General features: G+C 42.5%; 1 protein-coding gene across 3 annotated transcripts in view; it reads left to right on the forward strand.

Annotated features, from left to right (window-relative positions):
* Positions 1 to 2,635, forward strand: part of LOC139578766 (discs large homolog 1-like protein) — a 215,148-nt gene extending 212,513 nt beyond the window's left edge. For all 3 annotated transcript variants that reach the window (XM_071406763.1, XM_071406762.1, XM_071406764.1), the window contains 2 exons: positions 46 to 137; positions 2,377 to 2,635. In XM_071406763.1, the coding sequence (XP_071262864.1) occupies positions 46 to 137; positions 2,377 to 2,483 (199 nt within the window). In that variant the 3' untranslated portion in view covers positions 2,484 to 2,635. The remainder of the gene's footprint in view (positions 1 to 45; positions 138 to 2,376) is intronic.
* Positions 2,636 to 24,790: the final 22,155 nt, after the last annotated feature.

Consider the following 24,790-nt stretch of genomic DNA (forward strand, 5'->3'; position numbering starts at 1 on the left):
ATGTCTTAGTCATTCTTTCTTTCTCGCGCTCTCTCCTCCCTATAGAGAGGTAAATAAGAGGCTAACAGAGGACCAGGGGAGGAAGATGTTTGACAGAGCCATAAAACTGGATCAGGAGTTCACTGAGCACTTCACTGGTGAGTCCAGCCCCCCACACCAGTCCATTCTCAACCTGCTTCATACACTACATCTATTTCTGCACTTAGCATGATAAGTGTCTGTAGCAGATCCCTGAATTAAATAATGGGCAAAATATGGGAAAGCCTGTCCTTGCTATAATACACTGCTCAAAAAAATAAAGGGAACACTTAAACAACACAATGTAACTCCAAGTCAATCACACTTCTGTGAAATCAAACTGTCCACTTAGGAAGCAACACTGATTGACAATAAATTTCACATGCTGTTGTGCAAATGGAATAGACAAAAGGTTGAAATTATAGGCAATTAGCAAGACACCCCCAATAAAGGAGTGGTTCTGCAGGTGGTGACCACAGACCACTTCTCAGTTCCTATGCTTCCTGGCTGATGTTTTGGTCACTTTTGAATGCTGGCGGTGCTTTCACTCTAGTGGTAGCATGAGACGGAGTCTACAACCCACACAAGTGGCTCAGGTAGTGCAGCTCATCCAGGATGGCACATCAATGCGAGCTGTGGCAAGAAGGTTTGCTGTGTCTGTCAGCGTAGTGTCCAGAGCATGGAGGCGCTATCAGGAGACAGGCCAGTATATCAGGAGACGTGGAGGAGGCTGTAGGAGGGCAACAACCCAGCAGCAGGACCGCTACCTCCGCCTTTGTGCAAGGAGGAGCACTGCCAGAGCCCTGCAAAATGACCTCCAGCAGGCCACAAATGTGCATGTGTCTGCTCAAACGGTCAGAAACAGACTCCATGAGGATGGTATGAGGGCCCGACGTCCACAGGTGGGGGTTGTGCTTACAGCCCAACACCATGCAGGACGTTTGGCATTTGCCAGAGAACACCAAGATTGGCAAATTCGCCACTGGCTATTCGCCATAGCCTGACTGCCATTAGGTACCGAGATGAGATCCTCAGACCCCTTGTGAGACCATATGCTGACACATGCACATTTGTGGCCTGCTGGAGGTCATTTTGCAGGGCTCTGGCAGTGCTCCTCCTTGCACAAAGGCGGAGGTAGCGGTCCTGCTGCTGGGTTGTTGCCCTCCTACAGCCTCCTCCACGTCTCCTGATATACTGGCCTGTCTCCTGATAGCGCCTCCATGCTCTGGACACTACGCTGACAGACACAGCAAACCTTCTTGCCACAGCTCGCATTGATGTGCCATCCTGGATGAGCTGCACTACCTGAGCCACTTGTGTGGGTTGTAGACTCCGTCTCATGCTACCACTAGAGTGAAAGCACCGCCAGCATTCAAAAGTGACCAAAACATCAGCCAGGAAGCATAGGAACTGAGAAGTGGTCTGTGGTCACCACCTGCAGAATCACTCCTTTATTGGGGGTGTCTTGCTAATTGCCTATAATTTCCACCTTTTGTCTATTCCATTTGCACAACAGCATGTGAAATTTATTGTCAATCAGTGTTGCTTCCTAAGTGGACAGTGATTTCACAGAAGTGTGATTGACTTGGAGTTACATTGTGTTGTTTAAGTGTTCCCTTTATTTTTTTGAGCAGTATATATACTGAGTATACAAAACATTAAGATCACCTCTTTCCATGATCGACTGATCCGAAGAAGCTGTGATCCCTTATTGATGTCACTTGTTAAATCCACTTCAATCAGTGTAAATGAAGGCGACAGGTTAAAGAAGGATTTTTAAGCATTGAGACATGGATTGTTTATGTGTGCCATTCAGATGGTGAATGGATACGACAAAATATTTAAGTGCCTTTGAACGGGATATGGTAGTAGGTGCCAGGCGCACCGGTTTGTGTCAAGAACTGCAACACTGATGGGTTTTTTACGCTCCGCCGTTTCCCGTGTGTATCAAAGGTCTGTCACCCAAAGGACATCCAGCCAACTTGACACAACTGTGGGAAGCATTGGAGTCAAAATCGGACAGCATTCCTGTGGAACGCTTTCAACACTGTAGAGTTCATGCCCCGTGAATTTAATTTGTTCTTAAGGCATAATGGGATGGTGCAACTCAATATTAGGAAGTTGTTCCTAATGTTTTGTGTACTCGTTGTATGCATTTAGTATCTTTGAGATGTAGTAAGTAGCCTTGCTCGAGCCTTGGCTTGTGTGAGACGGAACGGCTCATAGGATCAGGAGCCTATATCCTGTTTCTGTAGCATGAGGCAGCTTAATCTACAAGTACACTTCCTAGTCGGGACGCTAGTCTATTACTGCGATGTAGGGATGTGTTTAATGTATATCCCCTCTGTGTTGCTGCAGCTATAGTCCAGGGGGACTCTCTGGAGGAGATCTACAACGCGGTGAAAATCATCATCGAAGAGCAGTCAGGACCCTTCATCTGGGTGCCTGTCAAGGAGAAGTTGTGAAAGGAGGACAGAAGATATTACCCTTATTTTCTTTAAGTGGTCTTCATGTCTTCTCTGATTTGACGTATTTTTATTTTTACCAACCTGGCCTGCTGTGATCGCTGGCCCTCTTGCCCGGAGCTTAGCACCCCCCTCCTACACATACATGCGTATATATACAGTGGGGAGAACAAGTATTTGATACACTGCCGATTTAGCAGGTTTTCCTACTTACAAAGCATGTAGAGGTCTGTAATTTTTATCATAGGTACACTTCAACTATGAGAGACGGAATCTAAAACAAAAATCCAGAAAATCACATTGTATGATTTTTAAGTAATTAATTTGCATTTTATTGCATGACATAAGTATTTGATACATCAGAAAAGCAGAACTTAATATTTGGTACAGAAACCTTTGTTTGCAATTACAGAGATCATACGTTTCCTGTAGTTCTTGACTAGGTTTGCACACACTGCAGCAGGGATTTTGGCCCACTCCTCCCTACAGATCTTCTCCAGATCCTTCAGGTTTCGGGGCTGTCGCTGGGCAATACGGACTTTCAGCTCCCTCCAAAGATTTTCTATTGGGTTCAGGTCTGGAGACTGGCTAGGCCACTCCAGGACCTTGAGATGCTTCTTACGGAGCCACTCCTTAGTTGCCATGGCTGTGTGCTTCGTGTCGTTGTCATGCTGGAAGACCCAGCCACGACCCATCTTCAATGCTCTTACTGAGGGAAGGAGGTTGTTGGCCAAGATCTCGCGATACATGGCCCCATCCATCCTCCCCTCAATACGGTGCAGTCGTCCTGTCCCCTTTGCAGAAAAGCATCCCCAAAGAATGATGTTTCCACCTCCATGCTTCACGGTTGGGATGGTGTTCTTGGGGTTGTACTCATACTTCTTCTTCCTCCAAACACGGCGAGTGGAGTTAGACCAAAAAGCTCTATTTTTGTCTCATCAGACCACATGACCTTCTCCCATTCCTCCTCTGGATCATCCAGATGGTCATTGGCAAACTTCAGACAGGCCTGGACATGCACTGGCTTAAGCAGGGGGACCTTGCGTGCGCTGCAGGATTTTAATCCATGACGGCGTAGTGTGTTACTAATGGTTTTCTTTGAGACTGTGGTCCCAGCTCTCTTCAGGTCATTGACCAGGTCCTGCCGTGTAGTTCTGGGCTGATCCCTCACCTTCCTCATGATCATTGATGCCCCACGAGGTGAAATCTTGCATGGAGCCCCAGACCGAGGGTGATTGACCGTCATCTTGAACTTCTTCCATTTTCTAATAATTGCGCCAACAGTTGTTTCCTTCTCACCAAGCTGCTTGCCTATTGTCCTGTAGCCCATCCCAGCCTTGTGCAGGTGTACAATTTTATCCCTGATGTCCTTACACAGCTCTCTGGTCTTGGCCATTGTGGAGAGGTTGGAATCTGTTTGATTGTGTGTGGACAGGTGTCTTTTATACAGGTAACGAGTTCAAACAGGTGCAGTTAATACAGGTAATGAGTGCAGAACAGGAGGGCTTCTTAAAGAAAAACTAACAGGTCTTGAGAGCCGGAATTCTTACTGGTTGGTAGGTGATCAAATACTTATGTCATGCAATAAAATGCAAATTAATTATTTAAAAATCATACAATGTGATTTTCTGGATTTTTGTTTTAGATTCCGTCTCTCACAGTTGAAGTGTACCTATGATAAAAATTACAGACCTCTACATGCTTTGTAAGTAGGAAAACCTGCAAAATCGGCAGTGTATCAAATACTTGTTCTCCCCACTGTATATATACACATACACACACACACACACACACACACGTCTCCATCTTTCTCTCACACACACACACCGCCCTGCTCCCCTCTGTCACACTGGCTAGAGAGCTGATCACGCATTGGAGTTGAAGATCTATCTTTCTCTCTCTCACACACACACAAAATTATTTAATGCTGTCTCTTCCTCTCACACACAAACATACACTCTCTGGGGTTTTATTGGGCTGTCTCTGACATGGGTTTGGACCTTGTCTCTGGATGTTTTTCTTGCTTATGGGGAGATTTTTTTTATGTTGGTACAATTCCTTAATGTTTAAGGAACATGATTTAGATGCAATATTAATTATATATCTTTTTTCCCCCTTTTGTCATGTATAGGTTCATCAAAGGAAATGACATGAGGCAAAACTTAGCATGTTATAGCTTTAAAGAGCATGTCTCGGACAATTTTGATTATTTTCTTGTCACGTTTTTGTTCTTTGTTTCTCATTTAGACTTGTATCTGAACTGCATTACTCATAGCCATTATTTTCACATGTTGTATATCCATACACACCAACTGCGTCTCTGCTCATCTGAAGCAGCCATACATACCTGTTTTAATCTTTTCGAACCGCAGAGGTAACTAGGTGAGTAGTTTTCTATCATTAGCCGCCTTCGTTCACTACGATCCATGATGGTTTTAATCTATTCATGTCACTAAGCTTTTGGGGGGTCTACTTCCCGAACAGAAATGGAGTGAATGAATGAATGGCTGTTTTTGAACTGACTCCAGGTGTCCATGTATTAATTTTAGAAGCAAAACACTGATGCAAAATAATGAATTGTACACTGAGATTTTAACTGATATTTAACCTTCAGTCTACTGCCTATTTTGTTATAATAAAATGTCTATATTGAGCTTTACTTAAACTCTTACAGATATGGGGATTTATTTTATTTGTTGTTGAAGGTACAGTTTATGAATATTAATATATACAGTACCAGTCAAAAGTTTGGACACCTACTCAATCCATGTTTTTTCTTTATTTTTACTATTTTCTACATTGTAGAATAATAGTGAAGGCATCAAAACAATGAAGTAACACATGGAATCATGCAGTAACCTAAAGTGTTAAACAAATCAAAATGTATTTGAGATTCTTCAAAGTAGCCACCCTTTGCCGTGATGACAGCTTTGCACACTCTTGACATTCTCTCAACCAGCTTCATGAGGTAGTTACCTGGAATGCATTTCAATTAACAGGTGTGCCTTAAGTTAATTTGTTGAATTTCTTTCCTCAATGCGTTTGAGTCAATCAGTTGTGTTGTGACAAGGTAGGGGTGGTATACAGAAGATAGCCTTATTTGGTAAAAGACTGAGTCCATATTATGGCAAGAACAACTGAAAGAAGCAAAGAGAAACGACAGTCCATTACTTTGAGGCATGAAGGTCAGTCAATCTGGAAAATTTCAAGAACTTTTCTTCAAGCGCAGTCACAACCATCACGCGCTATGCTGAAATTGGCTCTCATGAGGACCGCCACAGGAATGGAATACCCAGAGTTACCTCTGCTACAGAGAATAAATTCATTAGAGTTACCAGCCTCAGATTACAGCCCAAAGATTACAGCCCAAATAAATGCTTCAGAGTATCCGACACATCTCAACATCACCTGTTCAGATGAGATTGTGTGAATCAGGCCTTCATGTTCAAATTGCTGCAAAGAAACCACTACTAAAGGACACCAATAATAAGAAGAGACTTGCTTGGGCCAAGAAACACAAGCAATGGACATTAGACCGGTGGAAATCTATCCTTTGGTCTGATAGTCCAAATTTGAGATTTTTTGTTCCAACCGCTGTGTCTGTGAGGCGCAGAGTAGGTGAACAGATGATCTCTGCATGTGTGGTTCCCACCGTGAAGCAAGGAGGAGGTGTGGGGGTGCTTTGCTGGTGACACTGTCAATGATTTATTTAGAATTCAAGGCACACTAACCAGCATGGCTACCACAGCATTCTGCAACAATAGGCCACCCCATCTGGATTGAGTTTAGTGGGACTATAATTTGTTTTTCAAAAGGACAACGACCCAACACACCTCCAGGCTGTGCAAGGGCTATTTGACCAAGAAGTAGAGTGATGGAGTGCTGCGTCAGATGACCTGGCCTCCACAATCACCCGACCTCAACCCAATTGAGATGGTTTGGGGATGAGTTGGACCGCAGAGTGAAGGAAAAGCAGCCAACAAGTGCTCAGCATATGTGGGAACTCCTTCAAGACTGTTGGAAAAGCTTTCCAGGTGAAGCTGGTTGAGAGAATGCCAAGCATGTGCAAAGCTGTCATCAAGGCAAAGAGTGGCTACTTTGAGGAATCTCAAATATAAAATAGGAATATGGGTTGAGTTTGGCGACAGGACACATGTAAACCCTGACTCTGAACTCCAGTGACTGGCTGAGGAGTAAACTGTGTGTTGGTGAAGCACTGTAAACTAACCAATGTTGTGGCAGCTGGTTCTTTCCCCCTGTCCATTCCACTTCCCTGTGAGTTCTCTTTGTTCATGTGATGTGCATGGTTTTTAAAAGCAATAGTCTTTATTAAATAAAAAAACAAGGAAAAGAAAGACAAAAAAAGGAGCCTGTTCACCAAGGATTGTGACAAGGTCATATCTTCAAGCTCTCCACGGGGACCATCCAGACAAACACAGCAGAATTGTGTACACACACAGCAGTAGACAGTCCTGTAGTGTGTCCGTTTGAATGGAAAAGAGCTGACAACGCTCTCCAAAGCGCAATGCCTTTACATGTCCTCCGGAGGGCGCCATGCTGGAATCCTCCCTCCCGCTCCTGCTTCCACAAAGATGATTGTTTTCTATACAACTTCTTCTTCTTCATCAGTTCACCACAGCTTTCTATCTCACTTTTGGATTGGAGTCTGTAAATAATCCCCTTCCTGATTCATTCCATTTGTTATTAAGAGAACTGCCAATAAACCCTTTCTCCTACATTGCAGTGTTGTGTAACTACATTGCAGTGTTGTGTGACTACATTGCGGTGTTGTGTGACTACATTGCGGTGTGATGTGTCTCTCGCTGCCTCTTCTGATACTCTTAAGCTAATGGTGTCCTGTTTTTTAATTGAGTTAACTCTACTCAGACAAAAACACTCTTCTCAGTGTAATTTAGAGAGTTCCAGGATCCACAAAATCATTCGCATAAACCAAAAGTGACAAAAGCGATAACACTTTTTCCATGTCTACTTTGGGGCCTTTGCGGAGATAAAAAATACTTGTTATAGTATGTGCTTACTATATTCTTGGAATTCATTCATCGCAGGCATTTTATCCACTGTTTTATAATCTCCTCCTAGGGAAAATTTATAACGTTTAATCTATCTTTGTTTTGTGAGTATGTAACATGAACATGCCTGGTGTGTCTCTGTTGTTTTAAGAAATGGCTCAGTCTGCTAGTGTGATTGGCTACAAAATCTAATCAATGAGAACTTGGCACACAGACTCTCTCAGGATGTTAACGGGTTCATGTCCTAACTGTAGGTTAAGCAACATTTATTTCCTGTTATGAACAACTGAAGTGGGGCAATAAAGGAGAGGTATCTGTAAGAGGTCAAAGCTTGTGCACGGCTACTTATCTGTAAGTGGATGCAGATAAGACAGGTAGTTGATATGTAGTACCACCGGACAGGAGGCATCTGATTATTTCATGATGTAGTCTGCTGTTGTGCTGATGTAGACTCTACATGTTTGAGTATAACATGTTTAGTCCCAACATTCAGACCAAGAGGATTATTGAACATGGCAAATAATAAAAAATATAGTGTCATCTTAAAAGGTTCAGTAACTTTTTGTTCAGCTAACTGTGCAGAACATCTGGGGTTTCTCCTTGGACCCTGAAGAGACCGCCGATCCCACTTTTGGAACACCAGCTCTGAACTGATCTCTATGGTCCCCAAAATACAGTGCCTTGCAAAAGTATTCAGACCACTTGGATTTCTTCATATTTTATTGTGTTACAAGGTGGGATTCAAATTGATTTAATTGTCAGTTTTTGTCAACAATTTACACAATACTCAAAGTTGAAAATTATTTTGTATATATATTTTTTAGATGAATACAAATAAAATATAGTCATTGCAAAATGATTCAGCTCCCTGAGTCCATATAGGTTACAAACACCTTTGGCAGTAATTATAGCTGTGAGTCTTCTTGGGTACGTCTCTAAGGATTGTGCAATATTTTCCTATTATTCTTTTCAAAACTCTTCAAGCTCTGTCAAGATGTTGGGAATCATGGCTAGACAGCTACTGTATTTTTAAGTCTTGCCATAGTATTTCAAAGCTGTAACTTGTCTTCTTGGTAAGCAACTCCAGTGTAGAATTGGCCTTGTGTTGTACAGTTGAAGTTGGAAGTTTACATACACTTAGGTTGGAGTCATTAAAACTCGTTTTTTAACCACTCCACAAATTTCTTGTTAACAAACTATAGTTTTGGCAAGTCGGTTAGGACATCTACTTTGTGCATGACACAAGTAATTTTCCAATTGTTTACAGACAGATTATTTCACTTAGTTCACTGTATCACAATTCCAGTGGGTCAGAAGCTTACATACAAGTTGACTGTGCCTTTAAACAGCTTGGAAAATTCCAGAAAATGATGGCATGACTTTAGAAGCTTCTGATAGGCCAATTGACATCATTTGAGTCACTTGGAGGTATACCTGTGGATATATTTCAAGACCTACCTTCAATCTCAGTGCCTCTGCTTGACATCATGGGAAAATCAAAATAAATCAGCCAAGACCTCAGAAAATGAATTGTAGACCTCCACAAGTCTGGTTCATCTTTGGAAGAAATTTCCAAACAACTGAAGGTACCACGTTCATCTGTACAAACAATAGTACGCAAGTATAAACACCATGGGACCACGCAGCCGTCATACCACTCAGGAAGGAGACGCGTTCTGTCGCCTAGAGATGAACGTACTTTAGTGCGAAAAGTGCAAATCAATCCCAGAACAACAGCAAAGGACCTTGTGAAGATGCTGGAGGAAACGGGTACAAAAGTATCTATATCCACAATAAAACGAGTCATATATCGACATAACCTGAAAGGCCACTCAGCAAGGAAGAAGCCACTGCTCCAAAACTGCCATAAAAAAGCCAGACTACGGTTTGCAACTGCACATGGGGACAAAGATCGTACTTTTTGGAGAAATGTCCTCTGGTCTGATGAAACAAAAATAGAACTGTTTGGCCATAATGGCTTACAAGCCGAAGAACACCATTCCAACCGTGAAGCACGGGGGTGGCAGCATCATGCTGTGCGGGTGCTTTGCTGCAGGAGAGACTGGTGCACTTCACAAAATAGATGGCATCATGAGGGAGAGAATTTATGTGGATATATTGAAGCAACATCTCACGACATCAGTCAGCAAGTTAAAGCTTGGTCGCAAATGGGTCTTCCAAATGGACAATGACCCCAAGCATACTTCAAAAGTTGTGGCAAAATGGCTTATGACAACAAAGTCAAGGTGGCCATCACAAAGCCCTGACCTCAATCCTATAGATAATTTGTGGGCGGAACTGAAAAAGCGTGTGCGAGCAGGGAGGCCTACAAACCTGACTCAGTTACCAGCTCTGTCAGGAGGAATGGGCCAAAATTCACCCAACTTTTGACCCAAGTTAAACATTTTTAAAGGTAATGCTACTAATACTAATTGAATGCATGTAAACTTCTGACACTAGGAATGTGATGAAAAAAAACAAAAGCTTGAAATAAATCATTCTCTCTACTATTATTCTGACATTTCACATTCTTCAAATAAAGTGGTAATCCTAACTGACCTAAAACAGGGATTTTTACTCGTATTAAATGTCAGGAATTGTGAAAAACTGAGTTTAAATGTATTTGGCTAAGGTGTATGTAAACGTCCGACTTCAACTGTAGGTTATTGTCCCTTTGAAAGATGAATTCCTCTCCCAGTGTCCGGTGTAAAGCAGACTGAAGCAGGTTTTGCTCTTGGATTTATCTGTGCTTAGCTCTATGCCATTTATTTTTATCCTAAAAAACTCCCCAGTATTTTCTGATGCCAAGCATTCCCATAACATGATGCAGCCACCTCCATGCAAAAAAAATGAGGCAGTTACTCAGTGTGTGTTGTGTTGGATTTCCCCCAACATGGGGCTTTGCATTTAGGCCAAAAGTTTAATTCCTTTGCCATGTCTTTTTTGCAGTTTTACTTTAGTGCCTTGCTGCATATAAGATGCATGTATTTCGTTCATTTGTGTTATCTTGTCACTTTGCCATTTAGGTCAATATTGTGCAATGGACATTAGACCAGTGGAAATTATTGTGGAGTCACTACAATATTATTGATCCATCCTCAGTTCTCTCCCATCACAGCCATTGCACTGTGTAGCTGTTTTAAAATCCCCCAACAGTTTAATTCCTGTCCTGAAGCTCATTCAGAAGAACGATTGTAACTTTCAGGTGTCTGGGTGGTTTAATACATAATGTTGTCTTCACTATTATTCTACAATGTAGAAAATAGTAAAAAATAAATGAGTAGGTGTATCGAAACTTTTGACTGGTACTGTGTATATCTATCTCTTCTCTAGGTTACTCAGGTGAGTCGTGGGCAATTGACCTGCAGTCTAAAGACTTCCAGCTCCTATGCCCCCAGGGCTCCAGGGTGGAGGTGACCCAGTATGGCCACTGTAACCTGGCCCAGGTCCCCTCGCACGCCGTCATGGTACGGCCGACACCAACATCTACACACTCTAGGGCCTGCTGGACAAAGCACATGTAAGACTGACTGGGCCATTGTTTGACTGATTGTACACACGTAGCATAACATATAGATTCAAATAAATACCCCAACACAGCTTTCCCCGTTTCTATGTGAATAAAATAATAAACTAAAATCAGTGCATGTCTTGTATATTAAGTTACTGACAACATTCTCTTAATTACTTACCGTGAGCCAGTGATGCAGTCGTGGGGGTTTCACACACAGACTTCATAATTTCCGATGTTACTGCTAAACGATGTAAAAGTTGGGATTAAACCATATGAAAAATGTAAATAAAGAAGAATAGAAGAAACTCACCTTTTTTTAAACTTTCACTGTCGGAGCATGTGCCAGTGTATGCGCTTTCCCTAATGATTGCCCTGATGCGCTGGTCCATTAGGGAGAGCTCCGGCGTGCCAGGCCCCCCTTCCGGTGCCTTAATACTGCGGTTATGTATGGCTATTATTTTTTTCCCTTGCAGTTTAAGGTCAGACCATTGCTTTTTCACATCAGCCACAGGTATGTCTTGCTGCCCTACGCTGCTAGAGATGAAAGAGATGAAAATGTCAGTGAAGACACTTGACAGTTGGTCCGCGCATGCTTTGAGTACACGTCCTGGTAATCTGTCTGGCCCAGCGGCTTTGTAAATGTTGACCTGTTTAAAGGTTTTGTTCACATCGGCTACCGAAAGCGCTCTCACACAGTCATCAAGAACAGCTGGTGCTCTCGTGCATGCTTCAGTGTTGCTTGCCTCGAATCGAGCATAGAAGGCTTTTAGCTCATCTGGTAGGCTTGCGTCACTGGGCAGCTCGCGTCTGGGTTTCCCTTTGGAGTCCATAATAGTTTTCAAGCCCTGCCACATCCGATGAGCATCAGAGCCGGTGTTGTCGGATTTAATCTTAATCCTGTATTAACGCTTTGCTTGTTTGATGGTTCGTCTGAGGGCATAGCGGGATTTCTTATAACCGTCCGGATTAGTCTCCCGCACCTTGAATGTGGCAGTTCTAGCCTTTAGCTCGATGCGGATGTTGCCTGTGGGAACATCAGTGGGTCACTGTGGGAATGACGTTGACGATGCACTTATTGATGAAGCCGATGACTGAGGTGGTGTACTCAACGCCATTGGATGAATCCCGGAACATATTCCAGTCTGTGCTAGCAAAACAGTCCTGTAGTCTAGCATCCACATAATCTGACCACTTCCATATTGACCAAGTCACTGGTACTTCCTGCTTTAGTTTTTGCTTGTAAGCAGGAATCAGGAGAATATAATTATTGTGTCAGATTTGTCAAATGGAGGGCAGTGAAGAGCTTTGTATGCATCTCTGTGTGTGGAGTAAAGGTGGTCTAGGAGGGTTTTTTTCTCTGGTTGTACATGTGACATGCTGGTAGAAATTAGGTAAAACTGATATAAATGTGCCTGCATTAAAGTCCCCAGCCACTAGGATTGCTGCTTCTGGGTGAGCATTTTCTTCTTTGCTTATGGCCTTATAGAGTTGGTTGAGAGCGGTCTTACTGCCAGCTTCGTTCTGTGGTGGTAAATAGATGGCTACGAATAATATAGATGAGAAGTCTCTTGGTAGATAGTGTGGTCTATAGCTTATCATAAGGTACTCTACATCAGGTGAGCAATACCTCGAGACATCTTTAATATTAGACATTGCGCAACATGCTAGCAACATGATGTCATGTACTTCCTGTTACAATAAGAAATAGATTTCAAAAAGATATAGAAAATAAATATTAACAATGCAAATTAATTACTTAAAAATCATACAGTGATTTTCTGGATTTTTGTTTTAGATTCTGTCTCTCACAGTTGAAGTGTACCTATGATAAAAATTACAGACCTCTACATGCTTTGTAAGTAGGAAAACCTGCAAAATCGGCAGTGTATCAAATACTTGTTCTCCCCATATATATATATATATATAATTCATTTTTATTTATTTTTGTTGATTGGGGGGTATGTTTAATTTAGTAAAATCCTTGTTCCGATCTCCTAACCCACAATATCTAAATGTACTGCTGTCTGTCGGTTGCTGATGGTTTATGTTTACACCGGCATTGCTTAGCAATATAATCTTGTGATGCTATATCTTGCTCATCTCAGGGACTGACCCAAGATGACGCTTAAGTGTGCAATATGTTTAAGTTGCAACTTATTCTGTTTAGATTTATTAGATGCTAATTGAACACTTTATTTGCGGGAGCCTCCTCATTTCTATGTTAGAAGAAGTTCTAGGATAGTGAGAGGTGAACGTATAGTTGGGATTTTATTTTTGTTTTACCTCTTGTTCGAGGTCACGCCGTGCTTTTTTGGCATCGGCCAGACAATGTGTTTATTATTTTTCATTTTTTTTCTCTCCTATTTGTGTAGGCCTGTTAAATGTGGGTTGATGGGGGGGTAAATGTTGGGGAAAGTAGGGGGACAGGGTGGAGGGTAAAGGTGCTTGCCGGGGGGGAGGGGTTGGCTGGATACTGCTCGGGTGTAGGTGCAACATATGCTGATCGTGATGGTTTGGTGCGCTTTCTTACCTTTTTATTGAGTTACATGTTATGCAGGCCACCATAGGAACTACAAATGAGAGGAGGGCGGGGCTTACACTCACTTCCTGGAATGCCAAGGGTTTAAACGAACCAATTAAGAGAGGCAAGGTCCTAGCCCACTTGAAAGTACTCTCGTCTGAAAATATATTTTTGCAAGAAACCCATCTGAATAACAATTCTCATAGCAGACTTAAATGTAGGTGGGTGGGGCAAGTGTATCACTCGAACGTCTCTGCCAAAACGAGAGGCAAAGCGATTCTGGTACGGAAAGAATTCCCTTTCTACATGAAACCACTTTTGCAGATAAAGAGGGTCGTTATGTGATCGTAATAGGAGAGATCCACTCTACTTCTGCAACTCTACTAAATACAGTGGGGTAAAAAAGTATTTAGTCAGCCACCAATTGTGCAAGTTCTCCCACTTAAAAAGATGAGAGGCCTGTAATTTTCATCATAGGTACACTTCAACTATGACAGACAAAATGAGAAAAAAAATCCTGAAAATCACATTGTAGGATTTTTTATGAATTTATTTGCAAATTATGGTGGAAAATAAGTATTTGGTCACCTACAAACAAGCAAGATTTCTGGCTCTCACAGACCTGTAACTTCTTCTTTAAGAGGCTCCTCTGTCCTCCACTCGTTACCTGTATTAATGGCACCTGTTTGAACTTGTTATCAGTATAAAAGACACCTGTCCACAACCTCAAACAGTCACACTCCAAACTCCACTATGGCCAAGACCAAAGAGCTGTCAAAGGACACCAGAAACAAAATTGTAGACCTGCACCAGGCTGGGAAGACTGAATCTGCAATAGGTAAGCAGCTTGGTTTGAAGAAATCAACTGTGGGAGCAATTATTAGAAATGGAAGACTTACAAGACCACTGATAATCTCCCTCGATCTGGGGCTCCACGCAAGATCTCACCCCGTGGGGTCAAAATGATCACAAGAACGGTGAGCAAAAATCCCAGAACCACACGGGGGGACCTAGTGATTGACCTGCAGAGAGCTGGGACCAAAGTAACAAAGCCTACCATCAGTAACACACTACGCTGCCAGGGACTCAAATCCTGCAGTGCCAGACGTGTCCCCCTGCTTAAGCCAGTACATGTCCAGGCCCGTCTGAAGTTTGCTAGAGAGCATTTGGATGATCCAGAAGAAGATTGGGAGAATGTCATATGGTCAGATGAAACCAAAATTGAACTTTTTGGTAAAAACTCAACTCGTCGTGTTTGGAGGACAAAGAATGCTGAGTTGCATCCAAAGAACACCATACCTACTGTGAAGCATGGGGGTGGAAACATCATGCTTTGGGGCTGTTTTTCTGCAAAGGGACCAGGACGACTGATCCGTGTAAAGGACAGAATTAATGGGGCCATGTATCGTGAGATTTTGAGTGAAAACCTCCTTCCATCAGCAAGGGCATTGAAGATGAAATGTGGCTGGGTCTATCAGCATGACAATGATCCCAAACACACCGCCCGGGCAATGAAGGAGTGGCTTCGTAAGAAGCATTTCAAGGTCCTGGAGTGGCCTAGCCAGTCTCCAGATCTCAACCCCATAGAAAATCTTTGGAGGGAGTTGAAAGTCCGTGTTGCCCAGCAACAGCCCCAAAACATCCCTGCTCTAGAGGAGATCTGCATGGAGGAATGGGCCAAAATACCAGCAACAGTGTGTGAAAAGTCTTCACAAGGTTACAGAAAACATTTGACCTCTGTCATTGCCAATGTTACGGATAAAAGTATTCTGTGTATCCTGTGTGTATTTCTGTTCTCTCCTTCTCACAGGTGACAATCATCATTCCCCAATCAGTCGCTAATCGGAAGACACCTGCTCCTTTTCCCTTACCCAATCACAGTCCCTTTCCCTTGGTTTAAAAACCCTGTCAGTTGTGTTCTCTAGGGCAATCTCTCTGTAATGCCATATGTCTGTAGATCTCTTGTGTGGTTTAGCATCTACATGTCACTTTGTCCCCACCTGTGAGTATTGTGTTTGTTATGGTGTTTGAGTGTTTGGTTGATAGTGGGAAAAGGGGGTAACCAGACAGTTCGCCCATGGGCATACACTACCCGTAGGTAAACTTTGTTAAATACACTAGTTAGAACTGGGCGGACCACCCACTGTATTTTTGGTTAGTTAGTTAGCTGTTGGTGAAGTAGGCTAGTCTAACTTAGGGGTATTTTTTGGATACTTATTATTTCTTTCCTTGGTTCCAGCTCAGCCCCTTTTCCTGCCCCCCTTTACCGTGTGTTTAGAAATAAACCCTGAGTGTTTGACGGTAATTAAGTTGTCTGTGTTATTTCGTTCTCACTCTTACTTTGTCACTACTATAATTTGCATGAGTTATGTTACGGGTCCTATTACCATCCCCCCCTAGACTGTCGGGCCAAAGGGATTCGTAACAGCCAACAAAGGGTATATAACAAAGTATTGAGAAACTTTTGTTATTGACCAAATACTTATTTTCCACCATAATTTGCAAATAAATTCATAAAAAATCCTACAATGTGATTTTATGGATTTTTTTTCTCATTTTGTCTGTCATAGTTGAAGTGTACCTATGATGAAAATTACATGCCTCTCTCATCTTTTTAAGTGGGAGAACTTGCACAATTGGTGGCTGACTAAATACTTTTTTGCCCCACTGTATCTATGGGCCTAGCAGTGATAACCCCTCTTTTTTCAAGAGTCCTTGCCCTGATTCCAGATATCTCCCATACTAATAACCTGGTCATTGGAGGGGACCTTAACTGTGTGCTAGACCAATATTTGGATAGATCCTCTACCCGGCGAACCCCTACCTCCTATTCAAGCAAATTCTAGAATACCTACATTAAAAAAAATGCTAACTTATTTGATATGGAGGATCTCTAACCCTATGGGTAGGGAATACTCCTTTTACAGGATAGGGAGAATACTAGCCATACATCTATGGAGAAACATAAAATTACCTCTTTAAAATTTGAATATAATCAGATTCTCTCAGCTAAAATTGCTAAATCTTTTCTCTATGCCAAGCAAAAATATTTTGAGTTTGGTGACAAACCACACAAATTACTCGCCAGACAACTTCGAAAAAATGTGAGTGACTGAATGATTCACAAAGTTAAATCTGCATCTGGGGAATTACTCTCTTCCCCCAAAGACATCAATGACAGATTCCGTCAGTTTTATGAGACTCCATATACATCTAAAGCGGATCCTAACCCCTTAATTATGCAACACTTTTTGGAGGATTGTAATATTCCTGCCCTGAACCAGGAAGATTCTAACTTCCTGAATAAGGAAATATCTCTTGAAGAAATTCGAGAAACAATTAAATCTCTAAAGAGTGGCAAGACCCCGGGCCCAGATGCATACCCTGGGGAATTCTATAAAACATTCAGCAACATGCTCTCTCCCTACCTGCACAAAATGTTGGTTCAGGCCAATGAGGATGGAGCTCTCCCATCTACTTTGGATGAGGCGTTCATTACAGTTATACATAAGAAGGGTAAATATCCAGAAATTGGTCATACAGACCAATATCCCTCCTTAATACCGACCAAAAGATTTCAGCAAAAACTCTGGCTAACAGGCTTAGCACTTTAATTGGTCCATTTGGACCAGACTGGCTTTATCCCTAACAGAAACTCATTCTTCAATCTCAGGCGCCTCTTCAACATTATGTATTCTCAGAGGTTACCCAACGTGGACCTTGCCGTTATATCTCTTGACGCCGAAAAGGCCTTTGACCAAGTTGAGTGGTCCTATCTATTCAAGGTCCTACAGAAATGTAATATTGGAGATGGGTTCATAAATTGGATACAGCTTTTATATAGGAACCCCAGTGCGAGAATACTCACTAACCAATCATTGTTGCCCAGATGTAACCTTTACAGACGGACAAGGCAGGGTTGTGCGCTGTCGCCTATGCTCTTCGCCCTAATTATTGAACCTCTCGCTCAGGCGATCAGATCTCATGCAGCAATACACAGCTATAATGCTAAAGATACTCTAAATAAGATTTCCCTATACGCAGATGACATTCTCCTCTATGTAACAGAATCCCAAGCTAGTAATCCAGCTATTTTTGATGTGATTAATTTGTTTGGTACCTTCTCGGGATACAGAATAAATTGAAACGAGGGAATTAATGCCCATACGGTTGCAAAACACCTCTTGGCTAGAACATCTTCCAGTTAAATTATCTTCAGAAAAATGTACCTACCTAGGAATTGTAGTTACCAAACAATACTCCTCACTATTTAAAGATAATTTCCCCTCTCTGATGCAAAAACTCAAGGCAAACATACAATTTTGGAGAACTCTCCCAATTTCTCTGCTCGGAAGAATTAATGCCATTAAAATGGTCTTCCTCCCACAACTGCTCTACCTATACCAGAACATCCCAGTATTCATACCTAAATCCTTTCATAAACAACTGGACTCAATTATCAATCCTTTCATCTGGGATTATGAAACACACAGGATATCCAAGATGGAAGGAGGATTGTCTCTCCCAAATTTTATATTTTACTATTGGGCCGCTAACCTCCGCGCTGTTACGTTTTTGCTGGATGACGCACCTCCGTCATCCAGCTGGCTTAGTATGGAGCGTGAGGAGTGTCACCCCTTCTCTATTGGTGCTGTGATTTTGTCGCCTGTCAATCTGGAGATGACACTTTATCGTAACAATCCTATTATACATAGCACAGTCCGAATCTGGAAGCAAATTAAAGTCCACTTTGAGCTTAGACCAATATCATTCATGCTCCCTGTTGCCAGGAATCCCTCCTTTGCCCCCTCTAACCTTGATAACACCTTTGAGCGATGGGGAGAGTTAGGGATAAGTACCATAGGGGATTTATATATAGAAGGGACCTTCGCTTCCTTTGAGTTGTTGAGGGAAACTTATAATCTTCCCAGAAGTAACTTTTTCAGATACCTACAAATTGGAGACTGTTAGAAAACACCTCCCAACATTTGGGAATGCTAAACCTTCCATGTTTGACGGATGCATAAAAATATGCCCCACCTCAGACAAACTGATATCTCGTCTATATGACGCTTTTCAATCTGTTAGCACACCTTCTACAGATGCCATTAAGGCAAAATGGGAGGAAGAACTAGGGACTGACATTTCTGTGGCAGACTGGGAAGATAATGGAGCATGTGTGGATATACTCCAAGCTAACTTAAGACATCGTCTCATACAATTCAAGGTGTTACACTATTCCAGAACTAAACTGCATAGGGGATGTATCAGGAAATATCCTATGTGTGATAAATGTCAGGCTGTGCAGGGTACACTACTCCACTGCTTTGCCCTATGCTCTAGCTTGTATGGTTATTGGTGTGGAATTTTTAGGATCCTCTCTGAAGTTCTGGAGACTTCAATAGACCCAGACCCGCTTCTGATAATCCTGGGAGTGTCTGATTCCCTAAACGGATTAACCAACCCCCAAAAACAACTCATCTCTTACAGTCTCATTTCGGCAAAAAAAAATATCTTGTTGTTTTGGAAAAGGAGGGAAGCACCCTCTACCAAATTATGGCTCAGCGAATTGGCAAACACTGTACACTTAGAAAGAATTAGATATATTCTGAACAATAAATGATCAACATTTGATCAAATCTGGCAGCCTTTCCTGTCTTACTTGGATCAGTCGGCGCTGTGAATTTGTACATTTTAACGCACTCTCAATTGTAATATTTTAAATCTACCTTTGGGCAGCATGTGCTGGCCCCGCCACCCGAGCAGTCGGGAGGGGAACAGGGGGGGGTTACATCTACCCTCTTTCTTTCTACCTGTCCTTGTTCTGTATGTCGTGTTTATATTTGTATTATTTGTTTTGTACCCAGAACTCTGGGTCTTGTTTCTGTCTACTCTTTTATGTTAAGATAAGAATTGTATACTTGTCTTTTATACCTATACACCATTCTTGTGTGTGTTCAATAAAAAAAATATTTGAACCATATCCCTAATATGATGACTGCAGTGTACAACATAGAAGCTTATCAGGTTCTGACCATCTTACTATGCTTCTTCACCCGAGACTGGCCCCCCCCGATTGCTAATCAATCAGTTCTTTATTCTCCAGGCTCCGCTTTGTCATCAAAATGGACAACCTTGCAATGAGTGACATGTATCCATTATGATTTTCCCTGGACTTTTATTGCTGACCTCATTAGGAGCAAAACTTTATAAAGGACCTTCCCATTTTGGCCCGAATGTCTCTGTTAAAATATTTTTACCATCACCCACTGTCCTGGTACTACGTCATGTCCCCCCTCGGAACTTATTCCCCACGCCTCTTTTACTTGTCTCTCTGCTTCCCCTACTGCATTAGAGAGTTGTATGCAATAGTTAAAGGCCCTCAATGATGTCACCATTGCCCTTGATTGTAAGCAATGTTGTGCTGCTATTTTAATTGACTTGGCCAAGCTTTTGATACGGTAGACCATTCCATTCTTGTGGGCCGGCTAAGGAGTATTGGTGTCTCTGAAGGGTCTTTGGCCTGGTTTGCTAACTACCTCTCTCAAAGAGTGCAGTGTATAACATCTGCTGTCTCAGCCACTGCCTGTCACCAAGGGTGTACCCCAAGGCTTGATTCTAGGCCCCACGCTCTTCTCAGCTTGTTAGCTTCCCATTACAGTTCAGGCTTCATCCGTACTACGACGGTGGATATTGTTCATCAGCCTGCAGCTAACTCTAGCAGACTTGTAACTGCGTGTGCAGGTCGCACGTGGCTAGTCGAACACCAAACTCTTCATTGAGACAATGCTGAAACATCAATCCATGGGCAAGTTAGTGAGTCAAGTGATCCTTGACTAGACTCTCAAAGCACTTCATGATGACAAAAGTGAGTGCTAAGGGGCGATAGTCATTCAGTTAAGTTACCTTTGCCTTCTTGGGTACAGAAACAATGGTGGCCATCTTGAAGCATGTGGGGATAGGGAGATTGAATATGTCTGTAGACACACCAGCCAGCTGATCTACGCATGCTCTGAGGACGTGGCTAGGGATGCCGTCTGGGCCGGCAGCCTTGCGAGGGTCAACACATTTAAATGTATTACTCACGTCGACCACAGAGAAGGAGAGGGAGGGCCCGCTGCATTGGTGGCACTGTTTTATCCTCTAAGCGGGCAAAGGTGTCGTTTAGTTTGTCTGGAAGCAAGATGTCGGTGCCGTGACGTGACCGATTTTCTTTTAGTAGTCCGTTATTGTCTGCAGAGCCTGCCACAATACAGTGGCTTTCGAAAGTATTCCCCTCCTTGGCAGTTTTCCTATTTTGTTGCCTTACAACCTGGAATTAAAATAGATTTTTGGGGGGTTTGTATCATTTCATCATACCAATCTCAATTGGACTGAGGTCTGGGCTTTGACTTGGCCATTCCAAGACATTTAAAATGTTTCCACCTTAAACCAGTCAAGTGTTGCTTTAGCAGTATGCTTAGGGTCATTGTCCTGCTGGAAGGTGAACCTCCGTCCCAGTCTCAAATCTCTGGAAGACTGAAACAGGTTTCCCTCAAGAATTTCCCTGTATTTAGCGCCATCCATAATTCCTTCAATTCTGACCAGTTTCCCAGTCCCTGCCGATGAAAACATCCCCACAGCATGAGGCTGGGGATGGTGTTCTTGAGGTGACGTGAGGTGGCCAAAAAGCTTAATTTTAGTCTCATCTGACCAGAGTACCTTCTTCCATATGTTTTGGGAGTCTCCCACATGCCTTTTGGCGAACACCAAACGTGTTTGCTTATTTTTTACTTTAAGCAATGGCTTTTTTCTGGCCACTCTTCCGTAAAGCCCAGCTCGGTGGAGTGTACGGCTTAAAGTGGTCCTATGAACAGATATTCCAATCTCCGCTGTGATGCTTTGCAGCTCTTTCAGGGTTATCCGTTTAATGCCCTCCTTGCCTAGTCCGTAAGTTTTGGTGGACGGCCCTCTCTTGGCAGGTTTGTTGTGGTGCCATATTCTTTCCATTTTTTAAAATAATGGATTTAATGGTGCTCCGTGGGATGTTCAAAGTTTGATATTTTTTTATAACCCAACCCTGATCTGTAATTCTCCACAACTTTGTCCTTGACCCGTTTGGAGAGCTCCTTGGTCTTCATAGTGCCGCTTGCTTGGTGGTGCCCCTTGCTTAGTGGTGTTGCAGACTTTGGGGCCTTTCAGAACAGATGTATATATACACTGAGATCATGTGACACATAAAGTCCACCTGTGTGCAATCTAACTAATTATGTGACTTCTGAAGGTAATTGGTTGCAACAGATCTTATTTAGGGGCTTCATAGCAAAGGGGGTGAATACATATTCTTCACGCACCACTCTTATTTTGTAGAAATTAGTAATTATTTAATTTCACTTCACCAATTTGGACTATTTTGTGTATGTCCATTACATGAAATTCAAATAAAAATCTATTTAAAATTACAGGTTGTAATATGACAAAATAGGCAAAATGGCAAGGGGGTGAATACTTTTGCAAGGCACTGTACGTCTCGTGTCTAAACCGTTGAATTGCGACTCCACTTTGTCCCTATATGGACTTTTCATTTGTTTGATTGCCTTGGGGAGGGAATAACTTCCCTGTTTGTATTCCGCCATATCCCCAGTCATCTTTCCATGGTTAAATGCGGTGGCTTGTGCTTTGTTTTGCATGAATTCCACCATCTATCCACGTTTTCTGGTTTGGGTAGGTTTTAATAGTCACAGCGGGTACAACATCTCCTATGCACTTCCTTATAAACTTACACACAGAATCAGCGTATAAATCAATATTATTCTGAGGCTACCCGGAACGTGCCAGTCAGCATGATCAAAACAATTTTGAAGCGTGGATTCCGATTGGTCAGACCAGCGTTGAACGGTTTGGTCCTTGTCATGGTTACATCCTGTTTGAGTTTCTGCCTATAGGAAAGGAGAAGAAAAATGGAGTGGTGGTCAGATTTGCCAAACAAAGGGCAGGGGAGGGCCTTGTATGCATCGCAGAAGTTAGAGTAGCTGTGCTCCAGTGTTGCCAGCCCGGTTACTACAATCAATATGCTTGTAGAATTTTAGGTAGCTCAAATTGTACTCAAATTGTATTTGTTAAAATCCCCAGCTACAATAAATGCAGCCTCAGGATGTATGGTTTCCAGTTTGCATATATTCCAGTGAAGTTCCTTGATGGCCATCTCGGTGTCTGCTTAAGGGGGAATGTACACAGCTGTGACTTAACTGACGAGAATTCTCTTGGTAGGTAAAATGGCCAGCATTTGATTGTAAGGAATTCTAGGTCAGGTGAGCAGAACGACTTGAGTTCCTGTATGTTATGATTACACCATGAGTCGTTAATCCTGAAGCATACACCCCCGCCCTTCCTCAATAGGTGTTTATCTCTGTCGGTGCGATGCATGGAGAAGCCAATGGCTGAACCGATTCCGACAACATATCCCGAGAGAGCCATGTTTCCATGAAACAGAGAATGTTACAATCTCTGATGTCTCTCTGGAAGGCCACCCTTGCTCAAATTTAATCTACCTTGTTGTCAAGAGACTGAACATTGGCTAGTAGAATACTCGGAAGCGGTGGGCAATGTGCACGGCTACGGAGCCTGACCAGGTGGCCGCGTCGTCTGCCCCTTCTGCTGGGGTAACACTAAGAAATAATACATAAAAACTACTAAATACTGCATAGTTTCCTAAGAACTCGAAGCGATCATCTCTGTCAGTGCCATCTTAAGGTGGGGACACTGGGGAGCCAGGCCTATGCCCGTGACAAGATCCTGAGGACCATTGTCGTAAAATTAATCCCCCTCCATCACCTCGTATATCAGCATGATAATGCACAGCCCCATATGGCAAGGATCTGTGCACAATTCCTGGAAGCTGGAAATGTCCCAGTTCTTCCATGGCCTGCATACTCACCAGACATGTCACCCATTGGGCATGTTTGCGATGCTCTGGCTTGACATGTACGGCAGCGTGTTGCAGTTCCCGACAATATCCAGCAACTTCGCACAGCCATTGAAGAGGAGTGGGACAACATTCCACAGCCCACAATCAACAGCCTGATCAACTATGCGAAGGAGATGTGTCATACTGCATGAGGCAAATGGGGGTCACACCATATTCTGACTGGTTCTGACCCACGCCCCCTACCTTTTTTTTTAAGGTATCTGTGACCAACAGCAGCACCATTAAGGGCTTCCACCATTTTAAAGTAGTCAACTGGGTGGGAATTCCTATGGGTTGTAGCCTCAATGTCACTGCCCATACTGTCACAGAAGCTATAATGGCACAGATAGAGATAGGAGTCATCTTTATATGGCCACACCCCCTCTTGAAATGCCATGCCAAATAAAGCGATTGAAGATGCACATTTTGAAAGGTCACATCCGTGTGACCTAGTCATGAAATTTGGTACATAGGTCCTTTTCACAAGGAACACATTTGCCTCAAGGAGCCATAAGGTCCACAATGATGGATATTCTGCCATTTAGAATTTTGTGAAACACTTAAAACGCTAGTCCTCTGGCACCAAATGACCAATCTGCACAAACCTGATATGGCATCTATGGACCAAGGTCTGTAAAAACACTATATTCCAGGATAGTACGGCAAACAATAGTAACCAATAAGCATTCGTGTGGGCGTGGTCTGTCACAAATGCATATAAAATTCAGTCAAGGATATTCGTATTGTAACCAAATGTGGTACTCATGGTGCAAGCACAGTCACCACTCAACATATGCAAGCACTTTCATGTCGACCACACGGTGGCACTATAAAGGGCACTATTATATCTTGATCCATTTGTCTCAGTTATTCAATTTGGCACACAGCTAACCTGTAAAGTATGGTTGAGTTTGGCCATATTGTGGCACTGTTGACAATAAAATAAAATAAACATTCATGCAAGCTCAGATGCCATATTGTTCCAGCTGTCTTGGAAAATATTGCATTTGAAGATGTGTGTGTATATAGATGCTATATATCAAATGGTGCCGATCAGTCCAGCAGCTCTGGGGAAGACGTTTCAAAGTAGTCAAGATGAGTGAAATTGATCCAATATACATCAAAAGCATATTTTATAGCACAATCAGTGTGATTTCAGTTCCAATATTTGGCAAGTGTGGTAAACAGTACAGAAGTACTATATGAATTTCTACAATTTATAGATGGTTTGAGGTTAAGTCATTGTAATTTAGAGCTATTGGAATTTTTACATATTAACCATTTACATTTTGTAAT

Source organism: Salvelinus alpinus, chromosome 6 (genome assembly GCF_045679555.1).
Source record: "Salvelinus alpinus chromosome 6, SLU_Salpinus.1, whole genome shotgun sequence".
Classification (NCBI taxonomy): Eukaryota; Metazoa; Chordata; class Actinopteri; order Salmoniformes; family Salmonidae; genus Salvelinus; species Salvelinus alpinus.